The 12,664-nt window shown below is 39.4% G+C and overlaps 1 protein-coding gene across 1 annotated transcript in view; it reads right to left on the bottom strand.

Annotated features, from left to right (window-relative positions):
* Positions 1-5,837: 5,837 nt before the first annotated feature.
* Positions 5,838-12,664, bottom strand: part of FAM117B (family with sequence similarity 117 member B) — a gene marked incomplete at its 5' end in the record, with an annotated part of 77,762 nt that continues 70,935 nt past the window's right edge. The window contains one exon of the mRNA XM_019553505.1: positions 5,838-12,377. Within this exon, the coding sequence (XP_019409050.1) occupies positions 12,059-12,377 (319 nt within the window). The remainder of the gene's footprint in view (positions 12,378-12,664) is intronic.

Genomic DNA, 12,664 nt, shown 5'->3' with positions numbered 1-12,664 from the left:
CAACTAGTCTACTGGCCTACTGCCTGGTGATGGGGGAGAACTCTCTACAGGCTCCCACACCAAACTGAGAAATGTCCTTCACCACCTTGTTCAAACAGTTACTTGCTCCGGTAGCACAGACATCCAACAAGAACATAATTCGGATGCTCCATATAAAGAAAAACTAACAAGTCAGTTGCACTTATTTGCTAACAAGCACCAAAGATTAGGAACTAATGAACTTTCCTACTAGTACTTGTCAGCCTAAGCATGAGCCTGGAACCAAAGCTCCACTTTGCTTCCAAGTGTTAGCTTTCAGGCTAATATTGAAGTACTTTACATAAGCAGTTTCACTGAGACATAAAAGTGTTATGCCCGACAGGTATATTATTATATTGATATGCTGAGACAGGTACGTCATTATATTGATATGTACTGGTGATGCGTAGGGGGCCTGAGATGGGCTATGCAGCCCCTAGAAGCGGACTTCCAGTTTTGCCACTGGCTCAGTGATCAGCTGGTGGTGCCCCCCCAAGACTCGGGAGGCACAAGTCACCCATGTTCATATGCCTTCTGTGAAGCACTTGCTGCTTGCTCTACACTGCACAATTAGATAAGAATTCATGGTTTTGGTTTTTAAGATGGCTATCTGTAAATACTTTATTGGAGTCATGCAAGATTTTGTGATTTACCACACTGCACTGATGAAAATGTGGATGTGGGAATGGGGAGTAGCCCAGAAATAAACTCTTTGAAATCCTAGCACTCTACTGGCAGACCAGGTGCAGCAATAGCCACTGCACTCGGGATATGGGAAGTAGTTTTAGGTGGTGGAACTAGGGCGTAGCCTTCACTCAGTAACAAGGCAACAAGGTTTATTTGTATGTGGCAGTTCTGCCTGGGAGAAGGGCTGTATTGTGACAGTATATAAAGACAACACTTCACAATAGGGCTTAGGCTACACAGTAATGGCCTGAATATTTTTCAGCTACTGAAGAAAATGGGCTGTCAATGAAACCCTTCGCTATTGGGTCTGTTGGCGTGATCTAAAACTAAGAATTATGGAAAGGAGTTGGAAAACTCCTTTATCACAAGGAAAAAACAAACAAAAACAAAAAACCCCAAACCTTCCCCACCTCTCTGCTCAGCAATACCAAAAGCAAGTACATCTCTCTCTCATCCTCCGGCTGACTAATGAAATCAAAGGAAAAAAGACATGATTTGGGCTCCAAGTTGATGCTGTACAGCAAGTGAGGCATCATGCAGTTACTTTTTATTTAACAACATGCATATCTTTTACCAAGCCCTGTAATAGTGGCTGCACTTAAAAGTTTGTCTGTTCTCTTGTACAGCTAACAATCAGCATAGTAAATGGTATTTTTAGTATTCCTCAGGTATGTCCTGTAGTAAAATAGAACAGTTCCATTGCCTCCAGTATTAGGGGCAAGACAGAGTTGGAAAGTTTGAATGTCACTACTGTTTTACAACTATCTGCACTTCAAATGCTGAGAACTGTCAGTACATAGCACTTGGTTTAACCATAATTAACACAGAAGGGTAAACCAGCAACATGATGCCTAAAAACTAAACACACTGAAAAGCCCAGCTTAAACAAATCTTCTGTTGTATTCTCAGGCAACATACAGTACAAGGGATGTAAATGAGGACTAAAACAGTAGTCACTGGAAACATCCAAGACCACTGAAATAAACTACAAAGGTGCCTCACAATGGGATAGAAGAGTGATTCTCAACCAGGGTGACACGACACCCTGGAGTGCCCTGAGATCCTTCCAAGGGTGCCACATGATGTTAGTGCTGTTAGGTGTACAAACATGATTTACATGATAAACCTACACATTTTAAACACGAGTCCAAAAACTTTCTGCCCTGGTGTGGTCTTCCTGAGTTCTTTGCAACAGAATTGCTCTATTATTTTCTTTGTAGTAAAAAAAAAAGTGAAAATTAAGAGCTGGCATTTTCCAAAGGAGGCTTTAATCTAAAGGTTGAGAACCAGGGGCATAGAAGAAATATGGGTACCTGAACTCAGATAATAAACTAATATGTACAAAGGGGCAAAAGTATAATACAGACGAGTAAGTTGCAGATAATTCAGATACTGGCTTGACCTGAGAAAATTCCTTTAGCTTCCTCCCCTGCCCCGCCTTTTTCATCAGCCAAACCCTCCCCCACCCCTAACCCCAAGTGACAGTAAACATTAGTTATAACTATTTAAATAGAGTAAGAGAATATATATCCTGCTGTAAGTGCGTCAGGACATCAGTAAGCCTCAGGAACTGGTATCCCAGAGAGAGCACTTCTTATGAACTGAGAAATTCCCAAAAGAGGTAAAATGCCAGAATGATGTCAGTTCAGTGGAATATAGGAGTAAATCCTGTGCAATTAGATTATTTGCATCACAGTAACTGGAAAAATGGCCAGTTTCCTTTAAGTCATGAAACTAGATATTTTTCATGCAATAAACTCAAGTTTAACTAACTATATTTTTGTTTTTGTATTTTTTTTTACCAATTGGAATAAGCAAGGGTATGTTTCTGTATTTTAATATTTCATAGACAAAATGAACTGGGTAGCAGACACAATGTGAGTAGATACAATTACAATGAAAACAGATTAACAGCTTAAAATGGGGGGGAGGTTGGGGCATGATTTTTCCTCATATGCCCAATTCCTTTCAAAGTAGGGGAGACTGGAGAAGGATTAGTACAGATTTAGGGAATTATGGCATTGGTATGTTGCTATGGTTAAGAACTTAATGGTGGTTTAAAGCCTCTGCTACTCAGTTTGATGGTTTTATAGAAAATCTCTTACATGCAGACTGTAAACAACTTGACAATATGGTCACATTTCCTTGCTTTTGTTGTTTATTGAAGACTCCTATATCTAGGGACCTACTTATTTCCTAGTTTTCCAGGAACTATGACAACCAAAGGTATTTATGGTAGCCAGGAAATAGTCCATCAGCCACAATTTCCTACAAGAATCAACCCTTTCCCTCAGCCCTCCCCAGCATATAATTCATATAATAAGCTGTTTTAGAATCTCTCAATTTTTACTGCAATATTTAAATAACGTGGCAATCCCTGTACTCACTGTCCACAGTGACGGCAGGGCCTTTCTGCCAATCAGCAACAAAGGCAGGGCTGCTGGGAAATGCCTGTGAAATCAGCCCTTTGTGCTGCAAGCTGTGAAAATGGCTTCGTCTCACCACGAGTTGAATAGGTCCCTACTTATATCTAATCAAAAATTTGCAATGTTATTTGTACTAGAAGAAAGACTAGGACTATCCAAGAACATCCACAGACCATTGATAAACGTTGAGAAAAAAATACAAATATCAAATATGTTTTTAAAAGCCTCATGGACAATCTTCCCTACCATTTCTTGCAAGTGCCATGCAGAGCGGGACAAAACCTTTACTACAATGGTAGTAGGACGAGGAGGTGGCAATGGCGGTAGTGACAACATCTGTCTCTCATGGGAGAACAGAATTACGTTGAGACATCAGCTTGTTGAACATAATCCTCTCTTGAAAATAAAGTGAAGTTGGAGTGACCTCTCCCGGGTACAAAAGACTGGACAGGGTATATGGAGACACTGAGCTGCCCACACATCAATGTCCCCCTCTCGGCCTTTCTATTTGAATCCAAAGGAAAGGCAGGTGTCAGAATATTTGAAACCAAGTTGGCTGCAGGAGCTGCCAGAGCAAAGCACCACACTGACTATAGTCCAGTGGAAACTCTGATTAAAGAACTAACATCTTGCTGACCTGCACAGATTTTACCATGGCAGAGAAAAATTGGAGACTAAATAGGAAAAGATCCGAGAGTACTGTCTCTGCAATAACCAGACTACCCCAGGACTCAAACATTTTCACCACACTTTTTAAGCCATACAGGTTTGTGTCAATTGTAAAGAAAAACGCACTCTTCTATTGGCTAAGAAAAAGCAAGCTCACATTGAACCAGAAGCCAAATTAGTTGCTCATCTTGTACCAACAGTGACCAAGGGATTGAATAGCAGACAGCAGAGTGAAACAGTTACTGATATTTTTGGTTATGTGCATGTCAGCCACATATTAATAAAGAAATGAGGGGCTTCTTACTTGATACCAGGCTCAGTTTGATGAGCCACTGTATATTAATTCCCACCTTGTGGGTTCAAGGTACTTGTGCTGTGAGCCTCTCTTGTTAAGCAGCATCCCACATCCTTCAAACAGGAATAAGCAGACTACTGAAAGGAATATATATGGTTGATTATGCTGCACACAAGGGTTTCTGAGTGTGGCTGAGTTCCCCCAGTTGTCAGCACATCCCTGGGTTGCACCATAGTAGCACTTGAGTGCCCCATTCTTCTAAGCTTGACATGCACTTTTACCTTAAAACCTTAAAATCTAAACTGACATACCAATTCTGCCAGAGCTGTGGAGAATTTTACTTATCGCCACCAGGAATTGGGTCAGAGCCTCAAACTCCACATACTGCAGGAAATTTTGAATGCAGAAACAAGAAGTTACTGAAAGCATAATAAGCATCCCCAGAATAGAAGCTTTTCAGGGCAGCTATTTTCTGACCCGTCTCAACATCTCACCCTGGAATAAAGAAGGGTTGACACTAAAATACATAGCACTATGTGAAGGATGCAGCACCAAAGACATCAAGGAGGAGCCTGGCTAACACTGGACAGCAGCTGTTGCACACCACAGTGAAAGAAGCACAGTCTGCAGGCAGACTGGGGGCAAAATCTGGTGGACACAGTACAGTGCAGCTGTTTGCAAACACATGTATATGCTGCCAGGTGATAGAAATGGAGTGCCCCTTTCTCTTTTTTCCTTACTCATGAACATAAAAATAAGCCCTCTTTCCCTTTTTTTTTTTTTGGAAGGGAAAGTAATGACATCTTCCTCCCTGTCCAATTCTCCCTACAAAAGGTTAGTTAAGTTTTTATTAAAATTAAATACTTACCAGCATTCAGAAAATTAGTGAAGCAAATGTCCAAGTCACCACAGCACACAAAACTCTCCACTACCAAGAAACAAATGACAACAAAACCCATTAACTGGAAGTGATGACTTTTTATTTTAGGCAAAGCCCCCATTCCACTATTGCTGCCTCTAAAATTTTCAGTGTTTTCAGTGGAAATAGTTCACAAATCAGAATTCAGATTCAAAAACAAGGTTGTGCAAAGTAGTATTGGCATAAGTACACATATCAAAGACTGGTGTAAACCTGGAACTCCACTGAAGTCAACCAGGTTACCCCAGATTTACAACAGCGTAAGTCAGAACCAAGACCTTTCTGCATAACGTCCCTAGAGGTTCTCCCACTTACAGAAAATAGCCTCACATGCAACAATGTAACCTATCAGTACAATATATACAATAACATCTCCACAAATTATCACAGTGTAACAGGGGAAAAGACATCAGCCAACTCTCATAAAAAATAAAATGAAGGGGCAGTTCCAGGCAGCTCTACACCAATATCCTCAAAATTTGCATATTTAATAAAAGCAAAGCAGTTCATGAAGTGGGAAATGAAAACAATATTCCTGTTTAATGATCACTAAACTAACCTGTAGTTTGGTCAAAATGCCAAAAAAGACTCTTCAAAGCAACACGTTTGCAAGAGAAATTTTCTTTGCAGATCTTATTGGAAAAGCTCACTTCCAGTTTTATTAGATGAATTAATCTGCTGTTCTCGTAAATGGCAAATCAGCTGCTCACTTAGTGCTGAGCTAACCATAAATCCCAAAGCAGAATGGGAGACTCTCACAAAACCATGTCTACAGACAAGCAATGAGTCCAAGAACGCAGTAACAAAATTTTATTTGCATTTGAAAGCACATTGTTCAAATTCAAAGTCTGGAAATAGGATAGATGTATTGCATATAATACAGGTAAAATTCTCCCTCTGAACAGTAGATGCAAGCCAACGTTGTCAGAAAGCATATCCAAGTCTCCTGTCTATCTAGGCACTTAAGTAACAGAAATCTGTTATTGTCAGGGTTGCTGTGCGCTCACAAAATCCCAAGACGATGAGTGCTGTAGACATACAACACAATTGAAATGTGGCCTGATTCTAGGTGCCTATGTTGGAGTTTTGAAAATTGTGGCCATAAACTCATGAGAACACTTTAACTATAAAGAAACATGGCTGGCACAAAGTACTTTTTACCTATTTAGGCTGAGACACATGAGCCCTAAGTTGAATTTCACAGGAGCAAGTAAGTTTTGTTTTAATATGCACTGATCAGCTTTGGGCCCAAGGCCCTCAACACCAGTAACTGCAACCGGTATAGCACCTTGACTGTAACACCAGAGGGACAGGATGGAGCCTTGCCAGTTACAAAGTATTAGGTGCCCATGAGTCAGGTCCTTTGTGAGCAGTGATAAATTGAGAGCAAAGGATAAATGAAGGAACACACAAAGCTCTGCTTTGGAGATTATTATTGAAAATGTGGGAATCAGGTCAGGATGTCAATAATAGATCTGAAAATTTGTTCAGGAAAAAAAGAAGTCTTGTAGACACAGATCTTACATCAGTCCATAAGAGTTAGAGGAAAAGCCCCAAAACAAAGAGCTATGCAATTTCAGTAAAAGGAAATTAACCAGAATAGCAATATGCTCCTTCTTGACACCATGGCAGTGAACTGCTGCAACGAAGATGGACCTGTGTTTCAGAAATGGTCAGGAGACAGTAAAGAGGATGCTCTTGTAAGGAACTTTGGCATTACCATTATATTCTGTTAAATACAGGACACCACTGGCAAAACAAATGAGACCTCAAAGCTAGGAAAGGATAATAGATACCATTCATGACTGCCCCTATCACTTCAATTTTTAATTTTTAATCAGTGCTCCCTTAAAAAAAAAAAATCCCACAAACACACCACCACAACATTCCTCGATTCAAAATGTGTCCTAAAAGTGTTAACACTTTGGTAAACTGCAGTCAAAACTGACAAGCTTTAAGTACCGCTTCGCTTATATTAGGTCTTAAATTCAGCCCGAGTTTTTATGTGCATGCACACACTGCATGACGTTAATCTCACCATAAGGACTGTCTAGCCAGTAGTTCTGGAGGGGAGAATCTAGGAGCTGTAGTACATCACAAGCTGAAAGCAAAGTCAATAATGTAATTCTGTTGTGAAAACACTATACTCGGGCATATAAAGCATTGCATACAAGACACAAGAGGTAATCCTTTCATTCTACTCAGCACTTGTAAAATCTCACCTGGACAACTTTCCAGTTTTGGACAGGAGAGAGGTGGGACCAAATGGAAGAGCCTACAGGAGAGCAACAAAAGTGTCTAGAGATCTAGGAAAAATTACCTAGATTGAAGATCTATGTCTCATTTCAATCTTCTCTAAACTGAAACACAGTTTGTTCAAATACCGTATTTTCTCATGTACAACATACCCTGAATAAGACATGTACCTTGTTTCTGAAAGGTAGAATGGTGGTGGTGGGGGGACATCTTTCTTTGTAGTAAGTAACCAAGTAGCAGTAGCAAGGGAGCCAAAACTACTTACTGTTCTGCTCCCTGTGAATTCTGTGCAGAGTTACTTTTGCCCAACCGAAGCTTAAACAGCAGAAAGTGTTACCATATTTCCACTATAATAGTGTTCCCCTATTTCCAGCAGCTTTTTTGGCAAAAGGTGCAAGCTGTATCTGAGAAAAACATAATACATGAAAGTTACTGTAAAGAGGAAAATAAAACTTTTCTCCATCAAGCTAAGACAAGAAGTTTAATTGGCTTAAACTGCAAGATGAGAGACTTAGGTTGGATATTAGGAAAATCTCTTGGTATTGGAATAGATTGTCAAGGGGGCAAGGGGTGTTGAATCGTAACTGGACTGTTTTTAAGAAATGCTTAAAACAAATACTTGTCAAGAATGATTTACCATGCTGCTGTGAGGCAAAAGAACAGATCAGATGACCTCTCAAGGTCCCTTCCAGCCATGGTTCCAGTGATCAGTCATGTAAAGACCCAACTCTTTTTTTTCCTACTGAACTTGACTTCTGCAGTACTCAACAGCAACTTCAAAATTTGATTTCCAGTAACTGTAGTTCATAATAAACCAAAAATTGCCCTGAGAATAAATATGTTCTTTAAGAGATCCTGTTGATTTACAAGAACCTTAAAAATTTAGAAACAATTTTGTTTCCATGGCATTCAGTATCTCCACTATTTCTTTCCCCCCCACTTCTTACCAAGCATGTTACATAAAAGTTTCTCTTCAAGAAGTTCAGCTCTAAGAGGTTCTGTCATTCTTTTTTCTCCATGACATCAGTTTCTTGTGATATCACAAACAGGTGAAGATCCAACAGTAAATGAAATTTAAAAGAGAAAAGCATATTGTTGAGTTTTTCAAATAAGGGAGGGAAAGTAAAGTCTTCTAATAGTTTCAGTTGCCAGCTTGTGGCTACATTATTAATACAATGGCCTTAAACCTCATTTACTCTACAGAATTTACATTGATAATTTTGGGGCACCCAACCCAAGATGCCCAAGGACCTGGGTTTTTTAGTAATGCTAAGCACTCAGCTACCTATTGCCTTGCAGTTGTGGTTGAGAATGCACTATGCTCCAGAAAATCAAGTGCTAGGTATACCAAGTTATACAGCCACGTAAGTGGCTGTTTTATTAAAATATCAGAGAAATCAAAAAGATTGTTTGGCCTATATACTACTGAGGGATTAAAGTACCATTAGATTAATTTGACCCCTTTAGGTCAAATCACTTTAGCAATATATAGGACAAAAGAATACATTTCTGAAAAATGTAAAATCCTCCACACACTATTCTGAGATCAAGGTCCTGAAAATGACCTAAAAGCTTCACCAGATAATTGTGCTCTGGCACAAGACATTTCCACATTTTTGTTCCTTTTCTTTTTTTATGCAAAAGGCATTACTTACTATCTAGGGAGGAGATACCCATCTTCAGTGCTGCTGGGGCAGCCCTTCAGCCCAGAACCACTTGTCACTATTTGAGTGGTGCCAGTGGCATGCAGCCTCTCCCCCAAGACTGCCAGTTGGATAGCCCTGATCTGGGGTACGGACAAACATACAAATTAGCTGCTTTAAAAGGGGAGACGGGAGCTGCTTCTCAGGACCTTGCAGCAGTTCAGCATGGAGTGATACAAATTAGCTAAACTGACCTAAATTCATCCCTGAATGAAACAGGATTAAAAACTGGAGCCACTTGTATTACTATGAAATATTGCAGAGATAACACTGCATTGTAACAGACTATATCAGTATTCATAGATATAAGTGAAATTGTATGTGTCAATACCCAAAATTCTGAGTCATTCCTGTAGCTCCATGGTAAAACAGAACTACCCATACAATGAATGCAGTCCAGAAAAAATCTATGAAAATCCTGAATTCCATTTATGATTTTTATAAAGAGTTGAAAACCTCACATTTCCTACTGGAGCAGCTCACTATTTATCCAGTGCACATTTCTTATAGGGCATTAATCTATCTTAAAAAGAGAAATATTAAATTAGTACACTAGTGGGCACTAAAGACAATTCTAACAATGCAGAAACAATTTATTTTGCAATAGCCACTCACTGCTGAACAAAGGACATTAGGAAGCAGCTGGACATAGACCGAATAACTACCATGACTGTAATAAAGGCTTATCGTATGCTGACTTTAGTCCTTTGGTAATTAACTATCTGGTTAAGATCTCCTGATAAGGCTGTGCAGCATTAATAGTAGAAGCTCTTACCTGCTACTGCTATGGGATTAAAAACTGGTTTGAATATCATACAAGTAAGTCCCTTTGGCTTGAGTGTTCCTGTCTTCCATGAAGTCAGAATAGTACCAGATATTGTCCTAACTCTGACATTACTAAAACAATTTATCTTGAACTTCAGTGTCCATCAACATTCTTAAATATTTTAGGAGATTTCTTTGTGTGTCCAGAGAAATCATGATTAAGAAAACACTGCTAGTAAAATACAGCTTTGATGCACTAGTCACTTATTTTTATCAATTCCTTCTATCCCAGCTTTGTAGGTGCAGACCACATCTGTTAGTTCAAAACCAGTCCTCATATTCCCATAAATAAGTAATACCATTGATTCCAATGAGAATGAATAAAGTGAGCAGGATTTGTTCCTCTACTCATTAATTTAACAGGTCTAACAAGCACGTTTCAGTAAAGGTCCACGGTGGTTTTTATTTGCTGGGCTATCAAGCAAATTTAAGAAGGGGCTCATTATATCATGAATACAGAACATGTGTAGGCTGGTGCAATTTATCTTTCCTTAGTTAGTACATTTATTGCTATTATCAGTTGTTTATGGGATTTATGGGACCAACGCCGTGCATCAAAGTACAAGGTAACTTAACTGCAAAGATACACACACATTTTCCTAATTCAAGTTTCTGTAACCAATTCATAGTATGTTGCAGAAGAAACAAAATGATCACACTTGTGATATGGTTCTTAAAAAAACGTAATTAGACAGGGGCCTGATTATTCAGCAAATCCATGTATTAATCAAATGCTGTCAATGAAAGCTGCTCAAGTACAGTAGGTGAATATTTGGACCCAGAGTCTAAATGTTACCACACTTAAATTGAAAGAATTGAACCTTTGCGCCTCCCAATAGCATTCTTGTCAATTGGTTTTATAACCAGGAACTACTTTGGTAATTAAGCAGTTGCAGTTGTTTGCACTATATTTCTTCAAACTCAGGAAGTGCACTTTCAATATCTGCAAGCCTCTCTGTAAGCCCTGAATGAGTCGTGTGAAACGAGCACCCCCCCCACCTCATTTTCATTTTTTATTGTAACTGTAAAAGAACCATGTAGGTGTACAAGAAAATGTAAACAGCTGCAGACCAGAACCAGTTGTCAAGAAATCTGGTTAACATCCTAGACTAAGTTACTAGTCGAAAGGGAATATCTGTTGCTGTGGATATGGTGTCAGATACCATGCATGACAAACTATTATCCTCAACAGATGCACAAACAGCACCATGACAAGGAGGAGAAAACCATGCACAGACATTTCAATATCATGTGGTTAGGAGCTATAGTACAGTGATGATCTACGCAGAATGATTTTTCCCCCCCAAAAGTGATTAATGATTCAGACTGAATGACAAATGAGTTTCCAAGAGGCAAATGACAGGATTTTTGAAGGAGGAAGAAGTGCAGGGGAAATGTTCCACTCCTTCCCCTAAATAAATACATATTTAAAAAAAAAAAACCAACAACATCTGTGGATAAATTACACTATTGAAACAAATGCTTTGAAATGTCTTTTCCAGCTATGTAATTAAATTTTAGATAGGGAGGGGTTTCAAGAGTATTGGGGTTTTCCAAAGCACAAACCTCCAACAGCACATAATATGCAGCTTTTTGATTTCTTTTCATTTTGAAATACTCAAACGCATTTGTTTTTATTTATTTATGGGGAGTGGGCTGTTGAAGAAGATCACATATGACTGAGACTGAAGTATGTCAATAATCCTTTGGTCCCAGCAGCTGGAAGAGCTGAGAAAACCAAGCCCTCCTCCCCAAAAAAGGGAAACAGTGGTCAGGGAAGTGTCTTTTAGACATCTTGCTACCTGCTATATGCATCAGAAAAGGCAAACTTTTGTTGTTATAAAATACTTTTTTTGTACAAAAGATGGGTCTTGCAAGCCATTTAGTTGCAGATCACAACAGACTCAGGTCAGCTGCTCAGTCTTAAGATTTTTTATAATGGAAAAGTCTAATAAGGACACAAAGTATCACAATAATTTGTCCTTCCAAGGGCAAAGAATTACTGATGGTATCTGTTTTACCAATGTTTAAAAAATGCAGGCAAAAAACTGAATTTGAGCTTTCATAAGCATAGTACGGCAGTGCTTCAGCTGCTGCTTCTTCCTGGATACTTCAGCAAGCTACCAACAAAGTCATGTTGATAAGAACAGCAGTACAACAGTCTGACTACAACAACGTCATAAACCATTAAAACGATGCAAACAGTGTGATCAAGCTTTTCCCAGAGGTCTTTCCAGAACAATGCCAACAGAATAGAAACTTATCCCTCGGCTTCCTCAGTATGTCCTGACTGCTGGAGGATAGATGTTTGTGGTGTTACTGTACTTGTTCCACGGGAGATCCGGTCTTGATCTGCATTTGCAGATAGAGAGGCCACAGAAATGGGCTGTAGCAAGCTGGATGTCATGCCAGAGGAGACAGTCAGGCTATGAGTAGTGCCCTTGAGTGTAAGATCCTGTGTAGGAAGGAGTGGCTTGAGGATACTAACAAGGCAGAAAGCAGAGCCGCTTTTGGGAATGAAATTCACTTTGTTCTTGTCGGGACAGTAGAAGGCTGGAATTTCATGCAATGGCTTTGGCCTAGAAAAAATAAAAAAGGTTTATAACCAACACTGAACAATCAAAGTCACAGAAAAGAAGGGCTGGAGGTACCTCAAGAAGTCATCTACTTCAACCCCCTGCTCAAGGCAGGATCACCCCTATCTTTTAATGTTCCACATTTTCAGTTTTTATTTAAAAAAAGAAATCCGGGAATTTTTGGAGTTTATCTTTGAAACATAAAAACAGGGATGAAAATCAGGGTAAGAGGAAGAAAAGTGGTGGGGGCGAGGAAATCTGTTTAAAAGGGGGGGAAATGGCAGTGAGGG

Source organism: Crocodylus porosus, unplaced genomic scaffold, assembly GCF_001723895.1.
Source record: "Crocodylus porosus isolate Cpor-Errol unplaced genomic scaffold, CroPor_comp1, whole genome shotgun sequence".
Classification (NCBI taxonomy): domain Eukaryota; kingdom Metazoa; phylum Chordata; order Crocodylia; family Crocodylidae; genus Crocodylus; species Crocodylus porosus.
This window is presented reverse-complemented; position numbering and strand designations above follow the sequence as displayed.